This window comes from Bombus affinis, chromosome 2, assembly GCF_024516045.1.
Source record: "Bombus affinis isolate iyBomAffi1 chromosome 2, iyBomAffi1.2, whole genome shotgun sequence".
NCBI lineage: Eukaryota > Metazoa > Arthropoda > Insecta > Hymenoptera > Apidae > Bombus > Bombus affinis.
The window spans coordinates 15,917,912-15,937,977 of record NC_066345.1 but is presented as its reverse complement, the minus strand read 5'-3'; the positions used below and the strand labels follow the sequence as shown (position 1 = coordinate 15,937,977).

General features: G+C 30.9%; 5 protein-coding genes and 1 long non-coding RNA gene across 11 annotated transcripts in view; 4 read left to right on the top strand and 2 right to left on the bottom strand.

Moving 5' to 3' along the window:
* Window positions 1–4,171, top strand: part of LOC126925958 (amyloid-beta-like protein) — a 48,001-nt gene extending 43,830 nt beyond the window's left edge. For all 4 annotated transcript variants that reach the window (XM_050741982.1, XM_050741996.1, XM_050741983.1 and 1 more), the window contains one exon: window positions 4–4,171. In XM_050741982.1, coding sequence (XP_050597939.1) covers window positions 4–114 — 111 coding nt within the window. In that variant the 3' untranslated portion in view covers window positions 115–4,171. The remainder of the gene's footprint in view (window positions 1–3) is intronic.
* A 328-nt stretch (window positions 4,172–4,499) lies between these two features.
* On the top strand, window positions 4,500–14,644 carry LOC126926238 (peptidylprolyl isomerase domain and WD repeat-containing protein 1). The gene is made up of 15 exons (XM_050742501.1): window positions 4,500–4,714; window positions 5,563–5,997; window positions 6,076–6,277; window positions 6,365–6,578; window positions 6,703–6,893; window positions 7,037–7,319; window positions 7,422–7,717; window positions 11,809–11,863; window positions 12,202–12,304; window positions 12,391–12,587; window positions 12,682–12,875; window positions 12,950–13,287; window positions 13,364–13,553; window positions 13,642–14,217; window positions 14,460–14,644. Exons 2-15 carry the CDS (start codon window positions 5,615–5,617, stop codon window positions 14,601–14,603), a joined length of 3,366 nt encoding a protein of 1,121 aa, XP_050598458.1. The 5' UTR covers window positions 4,500–4,714; window positions 5,563–5,614; the 3' UTR covers window positions 14,604–14,644.
* Window positions 7,881–9,294, top strand: LOC126926232 (hormone-sensitive lipase-like). Its single transcript, XM_050742471.1, has 3 exons — window positions 7,881–8,257; window positions 8,342–8,467; window positions 8,560–9,294. Exons 1-3 carry the CDS (start codon window positions 8,159–8,161, stop codon window positions 8,626–8,628), a joined length of 294 nt encoding a protein of 97 aa, XP_050598428.1. The 5' UTR covers window positions 7,881–8,158; the 3' UTR covers window positions 8,629–9,294.
* LOC126926184 (probable N-acetyltransferase san) lies at window positions 9,250–10,794 on the bottom strand. Of its 2 annotated transcripts, none has more exons than XM_050742335.1 (4): window positions 10,610–10,794; window positions 9,949–10,105; window positions 9,676–9,842; window positions 9,250–9,574 (listed from the first exon to the last, which is right to left on the bottom strand). In XM_050742335.1, exons 1-4 carry the CDS (start codon window positions 10,615–10,617, stop codon window positions 9,400–9,402), a joined length of 507 nt encoding a protein of 168 aa, XP_050598292.1. In that variant the 5' UTR covers window positions 10,618–10,794; the 3' UTR covers window positions 9,250–9,399. The 2 variants fall into 2 exon arrangements, with proteins under 2 accessions (XP_050598292.1, XP_050598280.1); XM_050742323.1 differs by lacking the exon at window positions 10,610–10,794 and adding an exon at window positions 10,211–10,355.
* LOC126928008 (mitochondrial pyruvate carrier 2-like) lies at window positions 14,613–15,230 on the bottom strand. Its single transcript, XM_050743962.1, has 3 exons — window positions 15,131–15,230; window positions 14,918–15,059; window positions 14,613–14,818 (listed from the first exon to the last, which is right to left on the bottom strand). Exons 1-3 carry the CDS (start codon window positions 15,228–15,230, stop codon window positions 14,677–14,679), a joined length of 384 nt encoding a protein of 127 aa, XP_050599919.1. The 3' UTR covers window positions 14,613–14,676.
* A 3,120-nt stretch (window positions 15,231–18,350) lies between these two features.
* On the top strand, window positions 18,351–19,332 carry LOC126928886 (uncharacterized). 2 transcript variants are annotated; one of them, XR_007716986.1, is made up of 2 exons: window positions 18,351–18,960; window positions 19,063–19,332. It is a non-coding gene; the product is annotated as an uncharacterized LOC126928886 (long non-coding RNA). The 2 variants fall into 2 exon arrangements; XR_007716987.1 differs by having other exon boundaries at window positions 18,351–18,976.
* Window positions 19,333–20,066: the final 734 nt, after the last annotated feature.

The window sequence follows — 20,066 nt, the reverse complement described above, 5'->3', positions numbered from 1 at the left end:
CAGGGATTCATTGAAGTTGACCAAGCAGCTACACCAGAGGAGCGGCATGTTGCAAACATGCAGATCAATGGATATGAAAATCCTACATATAAATACTTCGAGATCAAAGAATAATTTAATCACCTCGGTCTACAAGAGATTTTATTTGAAACTGGTCTTTAATTGTCCGTTTTCGCGTATGTTCTTCAAGAATGTCATAGTATTTTGTTAGTGTAAGATAACTTTCAGGTTCGAGGTTCTTCCGAAGATTCCGAAAGTATACAAATCTACATCTTAATGATATATGGAATGCTATCTGTCCATAGGGAAATAGGTATTGCGATACAGTATCATTATATCAACATCTCTTTATGATAGTTTGCAACATTATACGACCACATTTAACGATCTATGATATGTATAAAGCAATATTACAAAACACCGTAGTAGATAGAAGTATTACGAGCTAGAGCACACGCTCGTACTGCCAGGATTATCTACGAGACAATTCGAAAGGGAAACAACATGCCAATGTGCCATATGGGAAGCGCGTAAAGTTGTCTTCGGAAGTATCTCATACACGTTGTTTTCGTTTCGTTGTCATATATGTTATTAACAAACTAAACACAGGAAGGAGCGCTCATGATGAAGAAAAAAAAGAAAAGGAATGAAAAGAGAATCATTTCTCATATTAAATGTTATACGCGATACCCTTCGATTAGAAGGCTGTGGACTATGATCAGTTACGAACTCATTGTTTTTTTCAGCAATAGGAAATGCGTATGGGATGGAAGAAACGTATCTCGTCGATGACGCATTCACAGTATGCGTGCTGTTGCGCTCTTTGCTGTATATTTCTGAGTTCTGATATTTTTCGAGATAGTAAATGGCAATAAAAGTAAACGCAGCTTAAATAATACGTGAAACTAACAGTAAGAAAAAAAGATGATAGCAACGGTAGCAGCTTGCACAGTGGCAATATAAAAGTATAATCCGACTTAAAAGAACAAGAAATGATAAGCATATTAAATAAATAGCACTATACGATAAAAAAAATATGTGTATGCTCTATACGACACTCTTAAAATATCAGAACGGCGATCAAATGCACGTTCACCTTCGTGATTGCAGCTGTTTTTTCATCTCCGTTCGATTCCCACTGCCTGATTTTTTCAGCGACCTTTTCAGTACTTAACGTCTACTTAGATTATACAACTTTATACTTATAAGAAATTGAATCATGAACGTATCTAAAGTTCTAACGAGAAGCAAGATATTTTATCATTCCATAATAAAAGTCCACTATCTTATCGAGGTGCTGTCCGAACGTATGCACGGAAAATATTCGTCAGCTTTGTTCGATTCGGCCGAGTTATCGTCGTGTTTCCTTGATGGAAACGGACGAATCGAAAGAATCACGTCGAGGTTGCCGAATAAGAGGAACAGTTTAACACAGGAGTTTTTTTGAGTGGCATTAGTACCTCCGATTTAGGTCGAATAAGTGGCGACTGTTAAAGGCAAGCGTGTTTCTGTCCTTTTTTTATTTCATCATTTTTTTTCTCTCTCGAAAGATGGTTCATACAATAACTATCTTAGGATATTAATTATATATGATGACGATAATATATTACACGTTTAATGCTTATATATTTGTATATGGTCAAAAGGTAGTAGGCTGCGCTTTAGCCAGGGTCGCGTGGGAAAGCATAGCTTTCGTTTAATTTCGATGAATATTGCACGTTTCATTTTTATTTAGATTATATTTCTTTGTATTAATTAAATTAACCATATTTTAATATATACGTATATCAATTCGATAACCATTATGTATAATTACGAACAACAAAAGATATCAATAATTTTAGTCGCGCAAGTATTATGTTAATGACGATCTTTCAAGATGCTTCTACATTAAGTACTATCTACATTAAAGAGTTATACTTGATTTTTCTCTTTCTCTCTGTCTCTCTTTCTATCGATAAGGTTTCTCTCTTTCTTGTTAATTTTTTGCTAAAATAAATTAAGCGAATGCGCAAACCGAGGATAATGAACAATAATCCTTGGATTCCTAAGCGCACGTGAAGCAGCTGCCTTCCTATTTAGCGGATATAGTTAAACATACTGTTTCTCTCACGCAACTCCGGTGAAAGAATGAGCCAATGAAAAAAAAAAAGTATATACACAGGCACACACATTCGCGCATCGCTGAGTGTTAAAAATATTATTTTAGATATATTAAAATGATAGCAATTATCCATATGTCTATGGAGATACAACAAAAGCATAGCATCAATGCGTTAATAATAATATAAATATCTATATATAAATATATATGTTCATGTGTGTATGTGTGTGTGTGTGTGTAATATATGAACAGTATATATACATAGATATATATATATATACATATGCATATACATGTACACCTATCAAATTAACTATACATTATGTACCTATAGCATATAGTCGTTATAATGAACAGAAAAAAAAAAACATTGACATGTCGCGTCAAAAAAAAACTGACTTGATACGGATTCACAGATATTGAGGAAGAAACATGTTTTTGATGAAAAAGGAAAAAAAAGACACGAAAAATGCTATTCTTTCTTTTAATCGCGATATCATTCCAATTATTAAGTGATTTTTATCCATTATACGACGAAATAAAAGAAAAGAACGGAGATGGTACGCGACCATATGTCGATTGGCCTACGTTGGCGGATGTGCTGTTGCTCATCATACGTTATATTTGTCGAAAGATATGATGCGAACAGCACCTGTAGTGCTTGCCAAATTTATCTTGCGTACCATCTTTTGAATAGCGTAACGCACTTTTGCCACAGATGTTGGCAGAGCTTTATACACACCAAGAAGAAAGACAAAAGGAGAAGAATAAAACAGAAAAAGAAACATCCCTTCGATCAAATGTCGAAGTAGAAACAAACCAAAAAAAAAAAAAAAAAAAGAAAAAATGTTTCTTCAATGACAATTGATCAGGAAACATAAATCGCGAACATAAATCTGCCATCAGTATTAAAGACAAAAAAAGCTTGAAAAGCCCCTTCGAAGCATATCAGTTTTAGTCTGTTGGTTTGGCGGCAGCATCCGTCACACTCTCACTTCAAGATATTGTGAATTTGCATCGAGCCACTCTGTATAAGTTTAAGAATTGATTTTTGTAAAGAGGTAATAAATATTTACCGAGGTAATTAAACTTTAGCTTAAAGAAAAGAAAAAAAAAATGTGGAAAAAAAGATACGTGAGAAGTGAGGAATAGGAAGAAGAAGAAGAAGAAGAAGAAGAAGAAGAAGAAGAAGTAGAAGAAGAAAAGGAAGGAGAAGAACAAGAGGAAACAAATTTAAGAATGAAGGAACAAAATGAGAAAAATAAATACGTCCTTTGCGTAGCGGTTCGGACTTAGAAGTCGGCGAAAATGGGAATAATAACGGAACTAAACTTTATTTTTGCAGTTCTTTCGGTATAGATCGATTCTTACGATTCTATCGATTCAATCGCGTCTTCGATGAATTTTAATATCGTAACAATGATGAGATGCGAGAGCAAGATTGTACGTGCAATATATACTCGTGTACACGCCTACACACAGCGCTGTATTAGTTTTCGATCTTACTTCCTGCATTCGTTGCCATTTGACAACAAAGCGATCTCAAAGCTTAAATCAAAGTTCATTTTGGTATCGCATTTTTATATGTTATTATGAGTTGTTCAATAATGTATCGTTTATCGGCAGCTGAATATCTCGACTAAGATGTTGGCTTTGTGCGAACCGATTGATCGACGTTGCATGGACTTAATCAGCGTCGTGGTTCGATAAAAAATATCTGATATTTCATATGAACGCCCACTTGGTCGAACCGAAGCAAAAAAAAAAAAAGAGGAAAAAGAGAAAAAATCGAGGAAACACGATGGATAATTTTTTAGTTGCCTTTAATTGTAGGATCGGAAACTACACGTTTGCTATAGAACGTTTCTGTGACCGTTCTTCGACGAGTAGAAAAGTTACTAACCGGAGGATTAAACTAACTCCCCGTCTCCCTCTTTCTCTCCATCACACAAGGATTTCTCCTCGCCACTCACAAATTTTATCGCATTAATACACCCCGTGAAAAGAACGTATTGTGTTTGTGGATATATGTAATTTTACTTATCAATAAATAAATTACAAAGATAATTATTAGTTGAACGTTAGTTACTTTCGGCAGCGTGAAAAATTGAGTTGTCTTTTTTTTCATTTAATACTTCCTTATGAATAACGTATCAATCATATTTGCAGAATATTTATATCTGAAGATATTCACAAAGTAAATGATATCGTTTATTAATATTAAGATTTTATCATGCATTGAACTAAGTTCATATGTAATATATAGTATACACAGTATAATTTTAAATATGAATCAATAGTACTTAGTGCTGATCACATATAAGTATAGTTCACAGTAAAAATCTTAGATAACCAAATTTCTAAGAAAATCTATTTTTTTTTGTGTTATTAGATACCACTGGTATATCTTTGTGATTAATTCATCTGACGCGATTGCATTGCCTAATACGTAATAGCAGCGATCGTAGAAATGTAATTTGTTGTTTGTCGTTCATTGGCATTAGTCTGACGAAATTGGTACCGAAACAACGCATGTACATATATGTACGTTTCATTGGTTTCTTTAGTTATCGTTACAAATACCACAGCTTAGGGACATACATGTGTCTGGTAAGTATTCTTATTGATATCGATAATAAAATTATTTATTATATATATGTACTTCCTAATTGTTATATTGTTGATATTATCATTTAAGTAATTCAGTCTCATTCAATAATAAGGATTCACAAGCTTCCGATAATCTATTCTAATTAGGTCAATAATTATCAAGTAATCGATTGATAAAATCTATCGCTCTTACGAATTTAAGCTTATGAATGTTACGATTAGTCTTTAATTTACATTAGAATTAAACAGAAAGATAATCATTTTCTCTTAGCATAAATACAATAGCCGATCAAGAATTATTTTAAGTCCATCTTACAACTATGTTCTCGCTAGTTACATGTAGTTTATTGTCCAAACACATGTATGTCAATAACACTTAATTCGTACCTAGCGCGTGCTATTACAGTGAGATAATGCTATCGATCGAAAAAACAATATGGCGACCATGATAAAAATTTAGGAAATGTCAAATTCAAAATAGAAACTATTTCCTAACATATAATACAATGTATACGAAGAGTTCAATGTATATAAACATAATGCAGTGTAAGTTAAAAAATAATTAAAAAATCGAAAGTTAAAAAATAATTAAACGTAATCTGAATATCCTGAGTAAATTTGATAACCTAATTCGAATTAACATCATGAATTGTAAAGGTACTAACAGGTATCGGTTTTCATTACCAATTATGAACGCATTCATTTTGTACGTATTAACGATATTTTATGTGTATTATATTTTAATTATGTTGAAAAATAGCAGTACGAAGTAGTTGTTACGAAATATATTATAAGAACACTTGTTTTTGTCAACAAATAATAGAATAATATAAATGTTTATGTTGCAGATTCCATAGTTATTGTTTGTAGTAAAGGAATCAATTAAAAATTTATTACTAAATGACTAGGCAGGGAACAATTCAGATGTCACTCGATGATGACTTTGACAGACCATTTGAAGATGTCGAGCCTTTACAATGGGGAGCATTACGGGAACTATGTCATGCTAATTCAGAATATTTTGTGTCGCATCAAGATGAGAACAGTATTAGAATTAGAGCTGCGCTTATGGCTATATTAGATCATTTGGTACAGTTACAACCATTATACAAAGAAATTAGTAGAATTGCACCAATGTTTGATCTTGATGCGGAAACACCTGGCAATGGATATAGAAGTTTTCTAGTGCTAATAGACAAATGTATTATTCACTCTCGTTCTGTCTGTCATCAAATATATTGCCAGAAGGACTCTTTATTTTTTCGTAAAAGTTACTATATGAGGTAGTCGTTAAAATTTACCAAATAAAATTATTAAATATTTTTATTTAAAGATATATTAACAAGTACAAATATTTATAGAGAAATTGAGGCTTGCTCACAGCTATTGGCATCTTTGTGCACTTGCTTAGGACATTTACAAACTCTTTATTCTTGGAGTGAACATTTAAGTGATGGAAAACCATCTCTCTTTATAGGAGATAGTCATAATCCACATGAAATTTTAAGTAAAGTAGATAGTATTAATCAGTATTGTTTTTATGGCAGATGTTTGGGATTCCAGGTATACTAATAAGGATATCTATACATATAGCTTTAGTTAGTAATTAACTACTTTAACATTTTCTAGTTCAATATGTCGTGTTTTCAGTTTTATGACAACTTAAAGCCCATATTAAAAACTATAATGGTTTGTATGGCAACATTCAGCGAAGCTTTTTATTCTAATGGTACATTATTAGCAAGATGTGCTAATTCTGTCAAGTACATGTTAGATCCTGAAATAAGGGCACGTCGTATTGTTGATGTGTCTCAACGTGCTGATATCTCATTTTGTCAAGCTTTTTGGTTTCTCAATGAGGCTGGTAATATACTACGATTTTTAATGATAATATATGCATAATTTATTTTAAATGTAGTAATTATTTCATTATGTTTATAGTTTAATTACTTCAAAATGTCATATGTATATATTATTATATGTTTTAGATCTTACACGTAGGTTGCCTGCTATAACAGCTCCTTCTTTGGCAATAAATCAAATAATTTCTATACCACCTGAAGAATTGACGCTTCCTACATTAAGTGGATCAACTGTCTCAATTCCAATACCAAACAGTCATATTGGAAAAAAGCCAATACATGTTAGGCTGTTTAGTTCTAAACGTCGTTTAGGAATGGTAAAGAGATAATTCGATTACTTTCTATATCTGTAATTTTAGCAGTATTTTCATTATTATTTTTATCTTAATTTTGCCTTTAATTGAGTAAAAATTTTTGTGAATCATCAGTTTCACTCCTGTGCAGTACATGCTTCTCTCAGTTTGGTTCAGGTGGAGTAGGAGGAGAACTGCATGGACTGTCCAATGAATTAATAATTCATTGTCATGGTGGAGGTTTTGTAGCACAGACTTCGCTATCTCATGAAACATATCTACGTAATTGGGCAATAAATCTCGGTATACCTATTTTAAGTATAGATTACAGTTTAGCACCTGAAGCTCCGTTCCCTCGGGCACTCGAGGAAGTGCTATATGCATATGCATGGGCATTAAATCATGCAAGTACATTGCTTGGGAGTACAGCTCAAAAAATACTTTTCGCTGGTAAGATGTAAAACATTGCATGGTATTAGCTTCTTAACATAGTTTTATGTGAATATTATTGTATATACAATATTCGTGAATAAGTATATTAAATTTTTATAGGTGATTCTGCTGGGGCCAATCTAAATTTGGGAGTTACCTTAAAATGTTTACAGTTAAATATCAGAAAACCTGATGGAATATTTATGGCATACACACCAGTACTTGTTGACTTTGTGCTATCACCTTCACGATTACTTTGCCTTACAGACCCATTATTACCTATGGGATTTCTTCTACGTTGCTTAAAAGCATATGCAGCTGACTGTTTTAAGTCAGAATCAGAATCTTTTGCTGAAGTGAGTGAAAGCGATCTAATAGCGCTAGCTCTCAGTCCCAATGGAGATGAAACAAATGATGCACATAAGTTAGCATCCTTACCATCTGATTCTACTTTGAATTCTGTTACTTTAACAGAAGTTGACGGTATATAAACACACGATGGATTAAACATAAAGATATTTTTTTAAGAAAATAATTTAAATGTATTATATAACTTTTATTACAGTTCATTGTTTTTATTATAGTTGGTTTTACATTTAAATACTCTCTGAACATTCTCTAACATAACAGGGACAGAACATCTACAAGAAGAAGCAAGATCTCAAGAATATGTTAATAAATTTTTTGGATTGTATCGAAATTGTGGTACAAATGTTTCAACACATATTGGAAATGGCACTATTAGCACAGAAAACAATATTTCAAAGAATGATAAATCATGGTCTTTTTTTGGATGGTCTCTTAGTGGAAGACATAAAGAATCCAGAGAACTGGATATAGAAAATGCGAAAAGTAGTATGGAGGAATTTATATTTACAGTACCCAGAGACCCATATTTAAGTCCTTATCTCGCAGCAGACCATCTTTTAGCACAATTACCACCAGTTAAAATGCTGGTAAATTCTTAAACAGTAAATTTTGTATGGAATACAATATGTGAAAAAGATTACATATATATATATAAAAATGTTTTATTATAGACATTAGAGTTAGATCCATGCCTGGATGACTCTGTCATGTTCGCAAGAAAACTTCGATCGCTTGGTGTATTAATCACGCTTGACATATTGCCAGGTTTACCTCATGGGTTTCTTAACTTAACACCAGTAAATATTTTTCTCATCAAATAAATCAAATTAAAATAATAATAAATCATATTAAATTATGTTTTATTATATCAAATTATTTAAATTTACAGGTTTCAAAAGAGGCATGTGAAGGGTCAGATTTATGTGCGAAAAGATTGCAAGAACTACTGACACTATAATTATATAGATATGAAAAATACTCATTAATATGTGAATGTTAATATGCGGGAACAAAAGTTTCTTTGCTATTATTGTTTTTCAGATGCCAATTCTAATTAATTTTTTATGTACAAAAACACAGTAATTTGCAACATGCCAAAAGCTTTATCCACGGTGCATAAATGTCATAAGTGTTTCTATCTACATATTTTATATTATACATTTATATTTTATTAATGATAATCACAGTATTCAAATAATTTTAAATCAAATAATCTCAAGTTACTGTACTTAAATGGTAATATCTTTGTATTATGTTTACTGAATGTGCATTTGCAAGAAAATCGAATTAGCTTTCAATTTTCTACTCAGAAAATATTTAAAGAATAAGACTATAGATATATTGATTGTACAAAATATTTGAGATTGTTTCAGTTCTGATCATTATAATATTTTTTGCAGCTAACACAAATTATTAAATGTATTAGACATAAATAAAGTATTATAAATATAATGTGAGTTTAGTGAAGTGGTATAAAAGAGTGATATGTATAATGTTGGCAATAATTGGAAAATTATAAATTTTTGTTACGAGTATTAATAATTTATGGAATTGTTATGTTATATTGTTTACGTCGATGTACATTGTATTTATCAACTTTATTAAATTATTTATAAAACTCTAATTTTATAACTTATAACACACTGGGAAGTACAATAAAAATAATTTTATTACCAGACTATGAAAACATGTAGTTTTTGAGATGTGATAAATTAATGATTAACGATTTTTATTGATTACTTTGTTGATTATTTGTTTGATTTGTTTTAGGACGTAAAGTTTTTTGTAATACATGAGCATCGGCAGGTTCTATTCGTTTGTAATAATGTTCCTTTGTTTCTACTATTTCAAAACCAAATTTTTTATAAAAGTCAATGGCCCCTTCATTACTTATCTGAACATGACTGTAAACAAAAAGTAACATATAAAAGTAATAATTATTATTTATATATGAATATTTGCAAATGGAATTTAATATATGTAATAAATTTCATTAAATACTTACAGAAAGATTGAATCAAAGTTTCCATCTTTGTAAACATAATTTAAAACATGTTGTACCATTACAGTACCTATTCCTAATCTTCTATAAGGATAGAGACATCCTAATGTCATAATATACAAACGCCTAGAATTTTCAGAAGTATCTACTCGACAACAAACTGCACCAACCTGAAATAAATAATATTATAATCTATTAAATTAATATCAATTTTTATTCAAAATATTGACATGTTTTTCAATGTATTGTTTGAGTATATAAACAAATATAACATACCACTATATCATTGTAATATGCAAGCTTTGCTAGCTCTCCTGCTTCTAACACATCTTTATAAAATTTTTCATTGTATGAGACTGGAAACACCACTTGGTTAAGGAGTTTGAGCTGTTTTATATTATGTGGTGTTACATCTCCTAACTCTATTTTTGATCTGTAATTTTCAATTTTCCACTTTTACTTGACATAAAATATATTTATAATAATTTATTCATACATCACATACATATTTGAAAATATTATATGTATATATACATACATGTACATTGATATCATTAAACATGTTTTTATCTATCAAAACAAAGGATTTTAAAAACCGCGAAATTATAAAATTTTTATGGAATTCATATTTTATTACTTTCAACAATTTCTTTTCTAGAAATTATTGTACTTAAAAGATTATTTTTACACATAATTCATTCATTACTTTTTTATGCTGTAACTACGATTTTCTAATTACACGTCTTTAAATAAACATGCCCTTGAAAGCACGGATATATAAAATTTCAATTTACAGATAGTTATTGCACATCACAAGTGAAAGAAAAATGATCGTATAGATCTTCTAATAATACGTTGGAATAAAACGAATGTAATTGTTTTTAGAATGTTTTGATTCGTAATATAACAATATAACCTTAAAACTTTCGAGACTTACCTAGTCATATTAGGAAGTACAACAATTTTTAACGCTTCTCGAATAAATAACAATAACAAATTTCGATATTAATTGTTTTACAGGTTAATTACAAAGAAATAAGCCGTATATATTACACAATAACGTTACGCGGCTTCGTCCTTCTTATACTGAAATTTTATTAGTGGAGTAGGTTAAATATACATATATCTGCTTCTTCACATTTCGATAGGTTTTAGAATACATAAAAATTTATTAATTAATTGCGAATAACATATTTAATTGTAAGAAAAAGTAATATTATGCATATTATTATATTTAAATATATATGAAAACAATGCATTACATTTTTCTATATTATATATTGAAAAATATATAATTCATAAAATTTCAATTCAACAGACTTTTCTCAGATTCAACTGAATCCAATAATATGTCTTATTATATTTCAAATTTGTGCATAGTTATATCATTATTATAAGTTTTATTATATTGTCAAGGTGTAATACAAAATGTATTTAGTCACAAAATGTGAATAAAAAATAATAATATAAATATATGGAATATTCTACGACGTAAATTACTTAACAATAATTTATGTACTCATTACTTATTAGTAATTTGATTATTGTCACAGAATTTAATTTACCATACATAATCAGTTAAGTAGCTGTAAAACTTATATTTGACAATATACATTACACTAAAATATGCAATAATTTTATAGAAATATATAATTATAAAGCTATATATGAAAATTTGGTTCAAATTTAAGAATGCTATCGCCGTTTATGATTTTATACATTTAATTTATATTGTAACTTAGAAATAATAATAATCATTGTGATAAAGACACAAGGAAACAAAAATCTTAATGTCATATGCTTATTTATGATATAATATTACATACATAAAAAATTATACCTTTTTTTAAAGTATATAAAAATAAAATTACATAATTTGGTTGTAGTAAATTATTTATAAACCTTACATTTCTTTTTATATAAGAGAAATTTGTATCAAAAAATATATTATTTCAATAATAATAGATGTTTTAATAGAAATGATATCGCACGAGACTAGTGACACATAGTGCCAAAAGCGTAGTATTAAACGTCAATTTGAAGCGTAGTCTATTGTTTATTATAATAAGTTTTTCGTTTTGCTTTTTTATAATAATGTCTAATAATAAAAGAGAACATAGTGGAAGCGATAATGAGGAAGATTGGGTTGGACCATTACCTTCAGAAGCTGTATCTCGAAAGAAACAGAAAGGTATACATGTATAACCTATTCTATGTTTATTATTTGTGATATTTTATAAAAATGAATGTGTTATTTATATGTTTTATTTTTTATATCGCATAAAGTTTCAATATAGTTCTTAAATATAACTGAGAAGTGTCAAAATTTATTTATATAAGATAAATATGACATGATTATATAAACAATTAATTGATTAAAATAGTATTTATCTTTAATAAGTCTGTAATGTTAATTACATGTTTTTCATTATCAATAAATGTAATTTATAATTTTAGAAAATACAATATTTTGTATATATATAATTTTTAATGTTTCTTATTTAATTAAATTCAATGTTAATTTTACAGTTCTTGAATATGAACAAGTATACATAGATAATTTACCATGTTGCGAATGTTACGAAAAATCTTATATGCACAGAGATGTAATCACCCACATTGTGGTAACAAAGTTAGTATTTATTATTATATATAATGTTATCTCTTAAATAATAATATAATGTTTGTAATATAAGTTTGTGTTTTATATTTGTACAGATCAAATTTTGTGATAACGGGTAGTTTTGATGGACATGTCAAGTTTTGGAAAAAACAAGAGGAGTTAGTAGAATTTGTAAAGCATTTTCGCGCACATATGATGGCTATACAGTCTATGGCTGCTAGCTGTAATGGTATTCACGCATGCACTGTAAGCTTAGATAAAACAATAAAGATATTTGATGTTATAAATTTTGGTAAGTAGATCTTATTAGATACGTTCAATAATTTATTGTGTTGCATTAAACTAATATGGCTTAATTATCTGATATTATTAACGTCTTATTTCAGACATGATTAATATGATAAAGCTGCACTTTGTTCCACTTTGTTGTGAATGGATATATTCTCCTGGTGATGCAATATCTGCAGTAGCAGTTTCTGCTCAGGAATCAAATAAAATTTATATTTATGATGGACAAGGGACCAATACGCCATTGCATGTTTTTAAGAAATTACATATCGAACCTGTGGTTGCAATGAAAGTAAGGGGAATTAGCATAATCATATTCTGTGATCTTATTTAAGTAATTTTTATATAAACCGTTATTATTTGTAGTACAATTCTGCATTTGAAACGTGCATCTCTGCAGACAAAGCCGGTATTGTAGAATATTGGACAGGACCTAAAATGGAGTACAGGTATCCCAGGTGCGTTAAGTTTAAAACCAAGTTGGATACAGATTTGTTTGAGTTTGCAAAAAATAAAACTTATCCATGTGGGCTAGCAGTATCACCAGATGGTAAAAAATTTGCTTCTCTCAGTGGAGATAGAAAAGTTAGGGTCTTCAATTTTCGTACTGGGAAACTGTATAGAATATTTGATGAAACGTTACAAAGGTTTTCTGAATTACAACAAATGACACAGCAATTACCAAATATGGAATTTGGACGAAGGTAACGTTATTCTTTAATAAAATTTTAGCATAAAAATGAATCTATTTTCTAATCAAGATATTGACAATGTCTTTAGAATGGCGGTAGAAAGAGAACTGGATAAAACAGAAACGAACTTAGGAAATATTGTTTTTGATGAGTCAGGTTATATAATTTTATATAGCACAATGTTAGGTGTAAAAGTTGTAAATTTGTATACAAATCGATGTATTAGGATTATGGGGAAACCTGAAAACATTCGTCCTATGCAATTAGCTTTATTCCAGGTGTGTATAAAAAATTTACACGTTTCGAAAGATACTTGTATCTTTAGAAACTTTAGCTGATAACAACTAATATTTTAAAAATGTATAGGGGAAAGCTAGAAAGACTACAGCTGCTGTGACTGTAGAAATGGAGGCTGCAGAAAATCCAACATTGGAAATGAATCGTCCGGATCCAACACTCTTTTGTACAGCTTATAAAAAAAATAGATTTTATATGTTTACAAGGAGGGAACCAGAGGATACCAAAAGTCAAGAATGTGATAGGGATGTTTTCAATGAAAGACCATCGAAAGAAGATATTATTTCCTCTACAGAAGCTACCAATGTACAAAAGATCTATGATACAGCAATTATCCATACAGCTCTTGGAGATATTCACTTGAATCTTTTTGGAAAAGATGTTCCGAGAACAGTGGAAAATTTCTGTGTTCATTCGAAAAATGGTTATTACAATGGACATATATTCCATAGAGTAATTAAGGGATTTATGATTCAAACTGGTGATCCTACTGGAACTGGTACTGGTGGAGAAAGTATATGGGGAGGAGAGTTTGAAGACGAATTTAGGCCACATTTAAAACATGACAGACCGTATACTTTAAGTATGGCTAATGCTGGACCGAACACAAACGGCAGCCAATTTTTCATTACTTTGACGCCAACTGTAAGTTGGGACGAGTTTGCGTAATTCTTTTTTTTTTTTATGTGAGAATATGTAAAAGTAGGATGAGTAGTAGATAATTTATATAATTTATCAATGCAGCGCATGTGAGAAATCTACTACTATCTTCTTGTAATCGATTAGAAATTGATTAAAAATTAAATTGAAATCATTCACATTTTAATACACATATTAATGGTAACACGTTAACATATTAATTAATATTAATGTTATATTTGTTTCAGCCTTGGTTGGATAATAAACACAGCGTATTCGGTAGAGTGGTAAAAGGAATGGAAGTTGTACAAAATATTAGTCAAGTAAAAACAAATCCGAAAACTGATAAACCTTATGATGATATTCGAATAGTTAGCGTTACTGTGAAATAATGTCTCCAATTTCAATATATAAAATAATGATATTGAATTTATGATATGCTATATACACATTCTTTTCTTAACACTATTCTAAATTCTTTTCCTCAGCCTTCTCTTGTTCTATTTTGTACAGCAGAGCTCGTATAAAATTATACATTCCCGTTAAACACGTAAACGCGTTTACACTGAATAAATTATAGTTCTTTGGTGTGATGATCAATGAATACCTGATGGATAAATAATTTGTAAATCTTACTTCTTTCGCTTAAAACGATATGTTTGTTGTATACATTTTTACGAGGAAAATAGCATCGTTTAAGTAATACCTGGACCATATGGCACCAGTAATCATTAGACTCGCAGTTTGCGTAAGAGAAATCGTGTTTGGAGGTCGCTTCATGTCACCTAATCCTGCCAACACCAAACCCCATTTAAACGTAGGTGCCCAAAAGAATACAGTAGTCGGTCCTATATTAATAAAAATATTAACAACAAATTAAAAGTTTTTATGGACTGTCTTTGTGAAAAATTTTCCCAACCTGCAGGATGTAAAAAAACAGGACGAAGTTTTGCTGGAAGGAGGCAAGATATTCGTATCATTAACCGTTGATAAGCACTTTTCTTCTTCGGTGGAGGCATCGTATGATGGTAATTAATTTTTATTTATTCGATCGTAAAATCGTTTTTTGTCATAAAGTTTGACAGGAAAAAAATGATATGTGGGATAATAGAAGGTTTGACTTGGTCATACTGAAGTTTGATTATACCTAGTGATGTTAATAAATAAAGCTTATTTCGAGAAATTAAAAATATGAACACATTTAGATAATACAAATATTTGTAATTATAATTAATTAATTAGGATAACAATTAAGATATTACTTATTTTATAGATGCGTTTATGGCTACAATTGTGATACCATGGCGTATTGGATGATCTTAAATTAAAAAAGACGCACGTATAAAAAAGTAAAAGAACATTTTGTTTATAAACTTGTGTAATAAAAATTATTAGAATGATTTATCATAATAAAGAACAGAAAATTGAAATTTTTTTGTGTAAAAATTATATTTTGAGTATAAAATTTCATTTCAGATTTTTGCTTTTCATAAATTATCCTATCATATTATTATATGTTATTCTTCTGCAAAAAATTTCAATATAGATCGCAAAATATTGAAATACAGATAATTTCACAAATATTTATTTTGTCAATATTTATCTTTCATAGAAATTTAAAACAAATGATATTTGTTGGTAACTTTTTGATTACGATTCGAAAATTGTTCATTTTGTATTATGTTTAAGACGATATAACCCACATGGCATAAAAATATAATTCATTAAATTTTAAGAAGATTTTCACGAATGTCGTCAATATTAAGGCACAGCAGAACTTTTGTAATATTAAATTCAAAATGAGTTGTCGCAGCATCAGTGTAAGCCAAGGAACATGGAACGATTTGGAGGAAATGAAATATTTGCTTTGCGCTATCGAGTGTTGGTACGTTTACCCTCGTTATTACCTTCTGGATAAAGGACTTAAACTTTATGCAGTGATAAAGGAAATAATATTTCTACTACTAAAAGCAGAACTATGTAAAATTGCTTAGTTTAAATGTGTATAAATCATTATTTTTTCTGAATTATTTTTATTTATGTATGCAGCAATATGTTTTATATGAATGTGGTACGATTTCATGCAAGAATCTTGATGGAATATTTTTATTTCTTTTTCTTTTAATTATTCTATATTCATTATTCATACGCAAGATCTAATTTATTTCACGTACATCATAATAACACACAGTAGCTTTACACGAACGAGTTTCTAAAACCTAACGATAGAAGAATAAACTAAATAACAAACAAGTTTGCACGAATGACACAGGAAGAATACAGAAGATTTAGAAAATTGAATTTCTGCAGAAGAATATCTAAAGAACTGTTATTACGTTTCTCTCTGTCTTTTTAAGAACGCCTCTTACAGCAAGTATCTTAAAATAATGCAGAAAGAATTTAGAAAGTACGAGCAAGTTTCTAAAACCTAACCTAAATAGAAGAATAAACTAAATAACAAATAAGTTTACACGAACACAACATAGGAAAGAATGTAGAAAACGTAGAAGATTGAATTTTTGCAAAAAGAAAACTACCCGAAGAATAGAGATTACATTCTTCTCAAACTTTTCATAAATGCCTCTTGCAGCAAGTGTCCTAGTGTACCACCTCCACCCACGTGTTCCGCTGTATTACCACCGAGAATCGAGGAGTTGTGTCCCGTTATTCCTCCTCAGAGACCCTGCTGTCCGCCTCCTCGTTGTCCACCAACCCCCTGTTGTCCACAACCACGACCTTGCCCAATATCAGCTTCTTGTTGCGCGCCGTCACCACCCTCTTGTTCGCCATCACCTCCTTGTTGCCGGATACCTATAGTTCCCAGTCCTGCTTGTTTTCCACCACCAATGTGTGCTCCACTCCCATCGAGACCTTGCGTTTCACCTTCTCCACTGCCGTGCTATCCAAGTGAGCTGTTATAGAGCGCCTTATCTAAAAAGCCGGTTTCTGTAATCGGCTGATCTTACCGGTAAATGGTAAAAAGTGATAAGAAATCTGGAACAAGTTGCCTGTACGTGTTGTATCGAAATAAAAAAACGAGCAGTATTTAACGTTAAACTTAAGGAAGGATATCGATGTTTTAAAATATATTTCTTGCGATTTCCGCAAAATCGTAGGGAGACGCAGCAGCGCTGTAACGGGTGGAAATAATAAAAAATTTAAATTTCTCAAAATAGAAAATGACGAACGTTTAACGTTAAATGGAAACACGATATCGGTGTTAAGAGAATCGGTAAAGTAGGATATAGAAAAGACACGTCAATTTCTCGGGAACAATGGAACCATGGGAATCCTTTCGTGGCTGTTTCACGTAAACCTAAAGCATCGAACATAGACAACTCGTTCGAGATTTCGCAGTTCCTGCCATCTCCTTACCAGTGATAGGACCGAGTTCGTTGTACGCTCATAAATCTGTATCGAATCCGGTATATCCAATGAAATTTTACTCGTAATTAAGAATCGACATAATTAAGAACATAGGACCTAGGTTTTGAAAAGTGCGTTGCCAATTATATCTTGGATATTGTATACATTTCTTAACGCCTGTATTGTGCAATTTTGTATCTTCAAATTCATCAAAAAATTCCATGCATGCTTCTACGGGTTTACGAAAGATTTTCAGACGCAAAAATACACAGAATCTGACACTGGTGCCGTCTGTTTGCCTTTGAAGATTAAAATTTCAAACGTACAACCATCCCTTTGGACAGCATATAGTTTATTATTTTTCATTTACATAGACCCAGCCTTTTGGGTTTCGCTGCACTTCCGGTTTTACATTACAATTAGATTCTTCGACTCTTTAATTCTCGCTTTCATTTAAAACAGCGTATACTTAAATTTGCGTATATAATTGGTACGGCGTGTCCCGAAGGGTTTCTTTCCGCGAAACTTTACCAGCATATTCTACAAGCAAAATGGATAAGCAAAGAAATATGTAGAACGCTTTATTAAAAAATTATCGAAAAGAAAATACCAGGAGATAAGGGGCTGGTGTTTCGTTGGCACAGCGTAATTAATAAAGCATTATCGCTATCTGTTTCTGATATCTACTTGTAGAGGTCGTTGATTCGGTCAATCAATGCTGGCGATGTTTAAACGATCATTAGCCTCGACAATAGATAGAGGTGGAGGAGGATCGATTCTTTTGCTCCAGAGATCATCGGATATCGCGCCAATTAACTCGTCGCTGTAACCGCGAAGAGAGATGGTCATCAAAAACGAATTAAGATGGCGTTAGGAGTTATCGCGAAGGATTTCCGACGTATTTGCTGCTATCGAGAAAAGTGAGCAAGAAATTTAGTAACGCGATAGATTCAATTTGCTGTCGTAGACGCCAGTGTTGCGTTCCTAAATAGCGGACAATATTTTAAAATGTAATAATAATGTGGACCGACATAATCTATCGCTAGTTGTGTCGATAAAGTTTCGCGGGAACAAAACTGGGACACATTGTATTTTATAGTAGCATTTTATGCCTCGTACGAGCTCCGAGGAAGTGTTGGCGATGTTAACGAGCTACTTATAGAACACACTATGCGATAACTTAATTTCTTCGTAGTTTAATAACAATCAAGTAAATTAACCAATTATTTATTAGATCGTATTTTGTATATTGCTTCATATTTTGTAGTTTCATACTGTTGACGGCGATAAGGTCTCACGTGTTACCACGCGAAGAAAAACGACTTGAAAATATCGAATTGAAAATTAAATTGAACACGAGTAAGCTGTGGAACGTATACGAAGGTAATACAATTATTTGGTAGGTAACATCGATATCGATCGAAGATTGGTCGACATTTTGTCTTTTGTTTTTAAACATATTTCATTAAATTTTCGCTTTTTTAGTTCGATCGCGTACATGATGATAAGTGGGATTTTAATTTAGCAGGTGTCAGTGGGAACAGTTTTGGAAAATTTATTTGACATCTGGACACGGATTGTCTATCGATTTCGAGCAATGTTCGAAGTTAAAAAAAAAAGTGTAAAAATTTGTAGAAGAATCGTTTCGAATTTGTATGATATATAATATTTATTTTAAACTTCGATGTACATTGAGAATTTTCGCGTAACGTGATATGAACACAACAAATAAAATAATGCTCGTGTCGCACGAAACGCTTAATGGGTACAGATTCTTTGAAATTTTTAAAGATCATCTGTATTTTAATCCGTATTAATACGTTGATCGATGTATTCATCTATTGCTCGCTCATTAACGTAATTTAAAATTCTATCACATCGAATCGCTTTCTGTTTAATTTTTAAAATTTGATTCATGCCCAAGTTGCACGTCTTACAACGTTAAACATAACCTTAAAACAGCCTGTAAACAATATAAAGAGGCTATAGATTAAAATAAAATACTAGAAACATTGACAGAGATTTTCAGACAATTTTGGAACGAAACGAAGATACGAACAAATGTCAAATATTTAAATACGAGAAAAGAAAGCTTACTTTAAGCTTTATTTTAAATGAGCGACAAGATTATCGTACGTAACAACTTTATTCGTATGTCCATATCGGGTCCCATGAGTCGAAGCTTAAAATACAATCACGCTTATCTCGAATCGATTTACAGGATAGGAAATCTTCCAATCGTTGAAATCGAAGCTTAGCTTATAACGAATCCTGGAAATTGAATACCACAGCGATAACAACGCTCGAACATCCTATTTATCTCACAGCGGAAGCTTAAACGTTAGTGAGAAAAGAAAAAAAAAAAAAAAAGGAAAAAACGCAATTACGATGAGAAAAGCCGATGTAACGTTGGTCAGGGATAATCGTCCATCGATTACTGACAAATTCATGAATATAATACATTTTAAAACACATTTCGTTCCCTCTGC

Coding starts and splice junctions, on each gene's coding strand:
- LOC126926238 (XM_050742501.1), top strand. CDS start 5,615: ATGACTAGGCAGGGAACAATTCAGATGTCACTCGATGATGACTTTGAC. Junction 6,894..7,036: donor CTAAACGTCGTTTAGGAATG/GTAAAGAGATAA, acceptor TGCTTCTCTCAG/TTTGGTTCAGGTGGAGTAGG. Junction 13,288..13,363: donor AATATGGAATTTGGACGAAG/GTAACGTTATTC, acceptor CAATGTCTTTAG/AATGGCGGTAGAAAGAGAAC.
- LOC126926232 (XM_050742471.1), top strand. CDS start 8,159: ATGGAGGAATTTATATTTACAGTACCCAGAGACCCATATTTAAGTCCT. Junction 8,258..8,341: donor TACCACCAGTTAAAATGCTG/GTAAATTCTTAA, acceptor GTTTTATTATAG/ACATTAGAGTTAGATCCATG. Junction 8,468..8,559: donor GGTTTCTTAACTTAACACCA/GTAAATATTTTT, acceptor TTAAATTTACAG/GTTTCAAAAGAGGCATGTGA.
- LOC126926184 (XM_050742323.1), bottom strand. Junction 9,843..9,948: donor CATATTACAATGATATAGTG/GTATGTTATATT, acceptor TATTTATTTCAG/GTTGGTGCAGTTTGTTGTCG. Junction 9,575..9,675: donor AACTTTGATTCAATCTTTCT/GTAAGTATTTAA, acceptor TTTTGTTTACAG/TCATGTTCAGATAAGTAATG.
- LOC126928008 (XM_050743962.1), bottom strand. CDS start 15,230: ATGCCTCCACCGAAGAAGAAAAGTGCTTATCAACGGTTAATGATACGA. Junction 15,060..15,130: donor TGTTTTTTTACATCCTGCAG/GTTGGGAAAATT, acceptor TTATTAATATAG/GACCGACTACTGTATTCTTT. Junction 14,819..14,917: donor ACTGGTGCCATATGGTCCAG/GTATTACTTAAA, acceptor TTTATCCATCAG/GTATTCATTGATCATCACAC.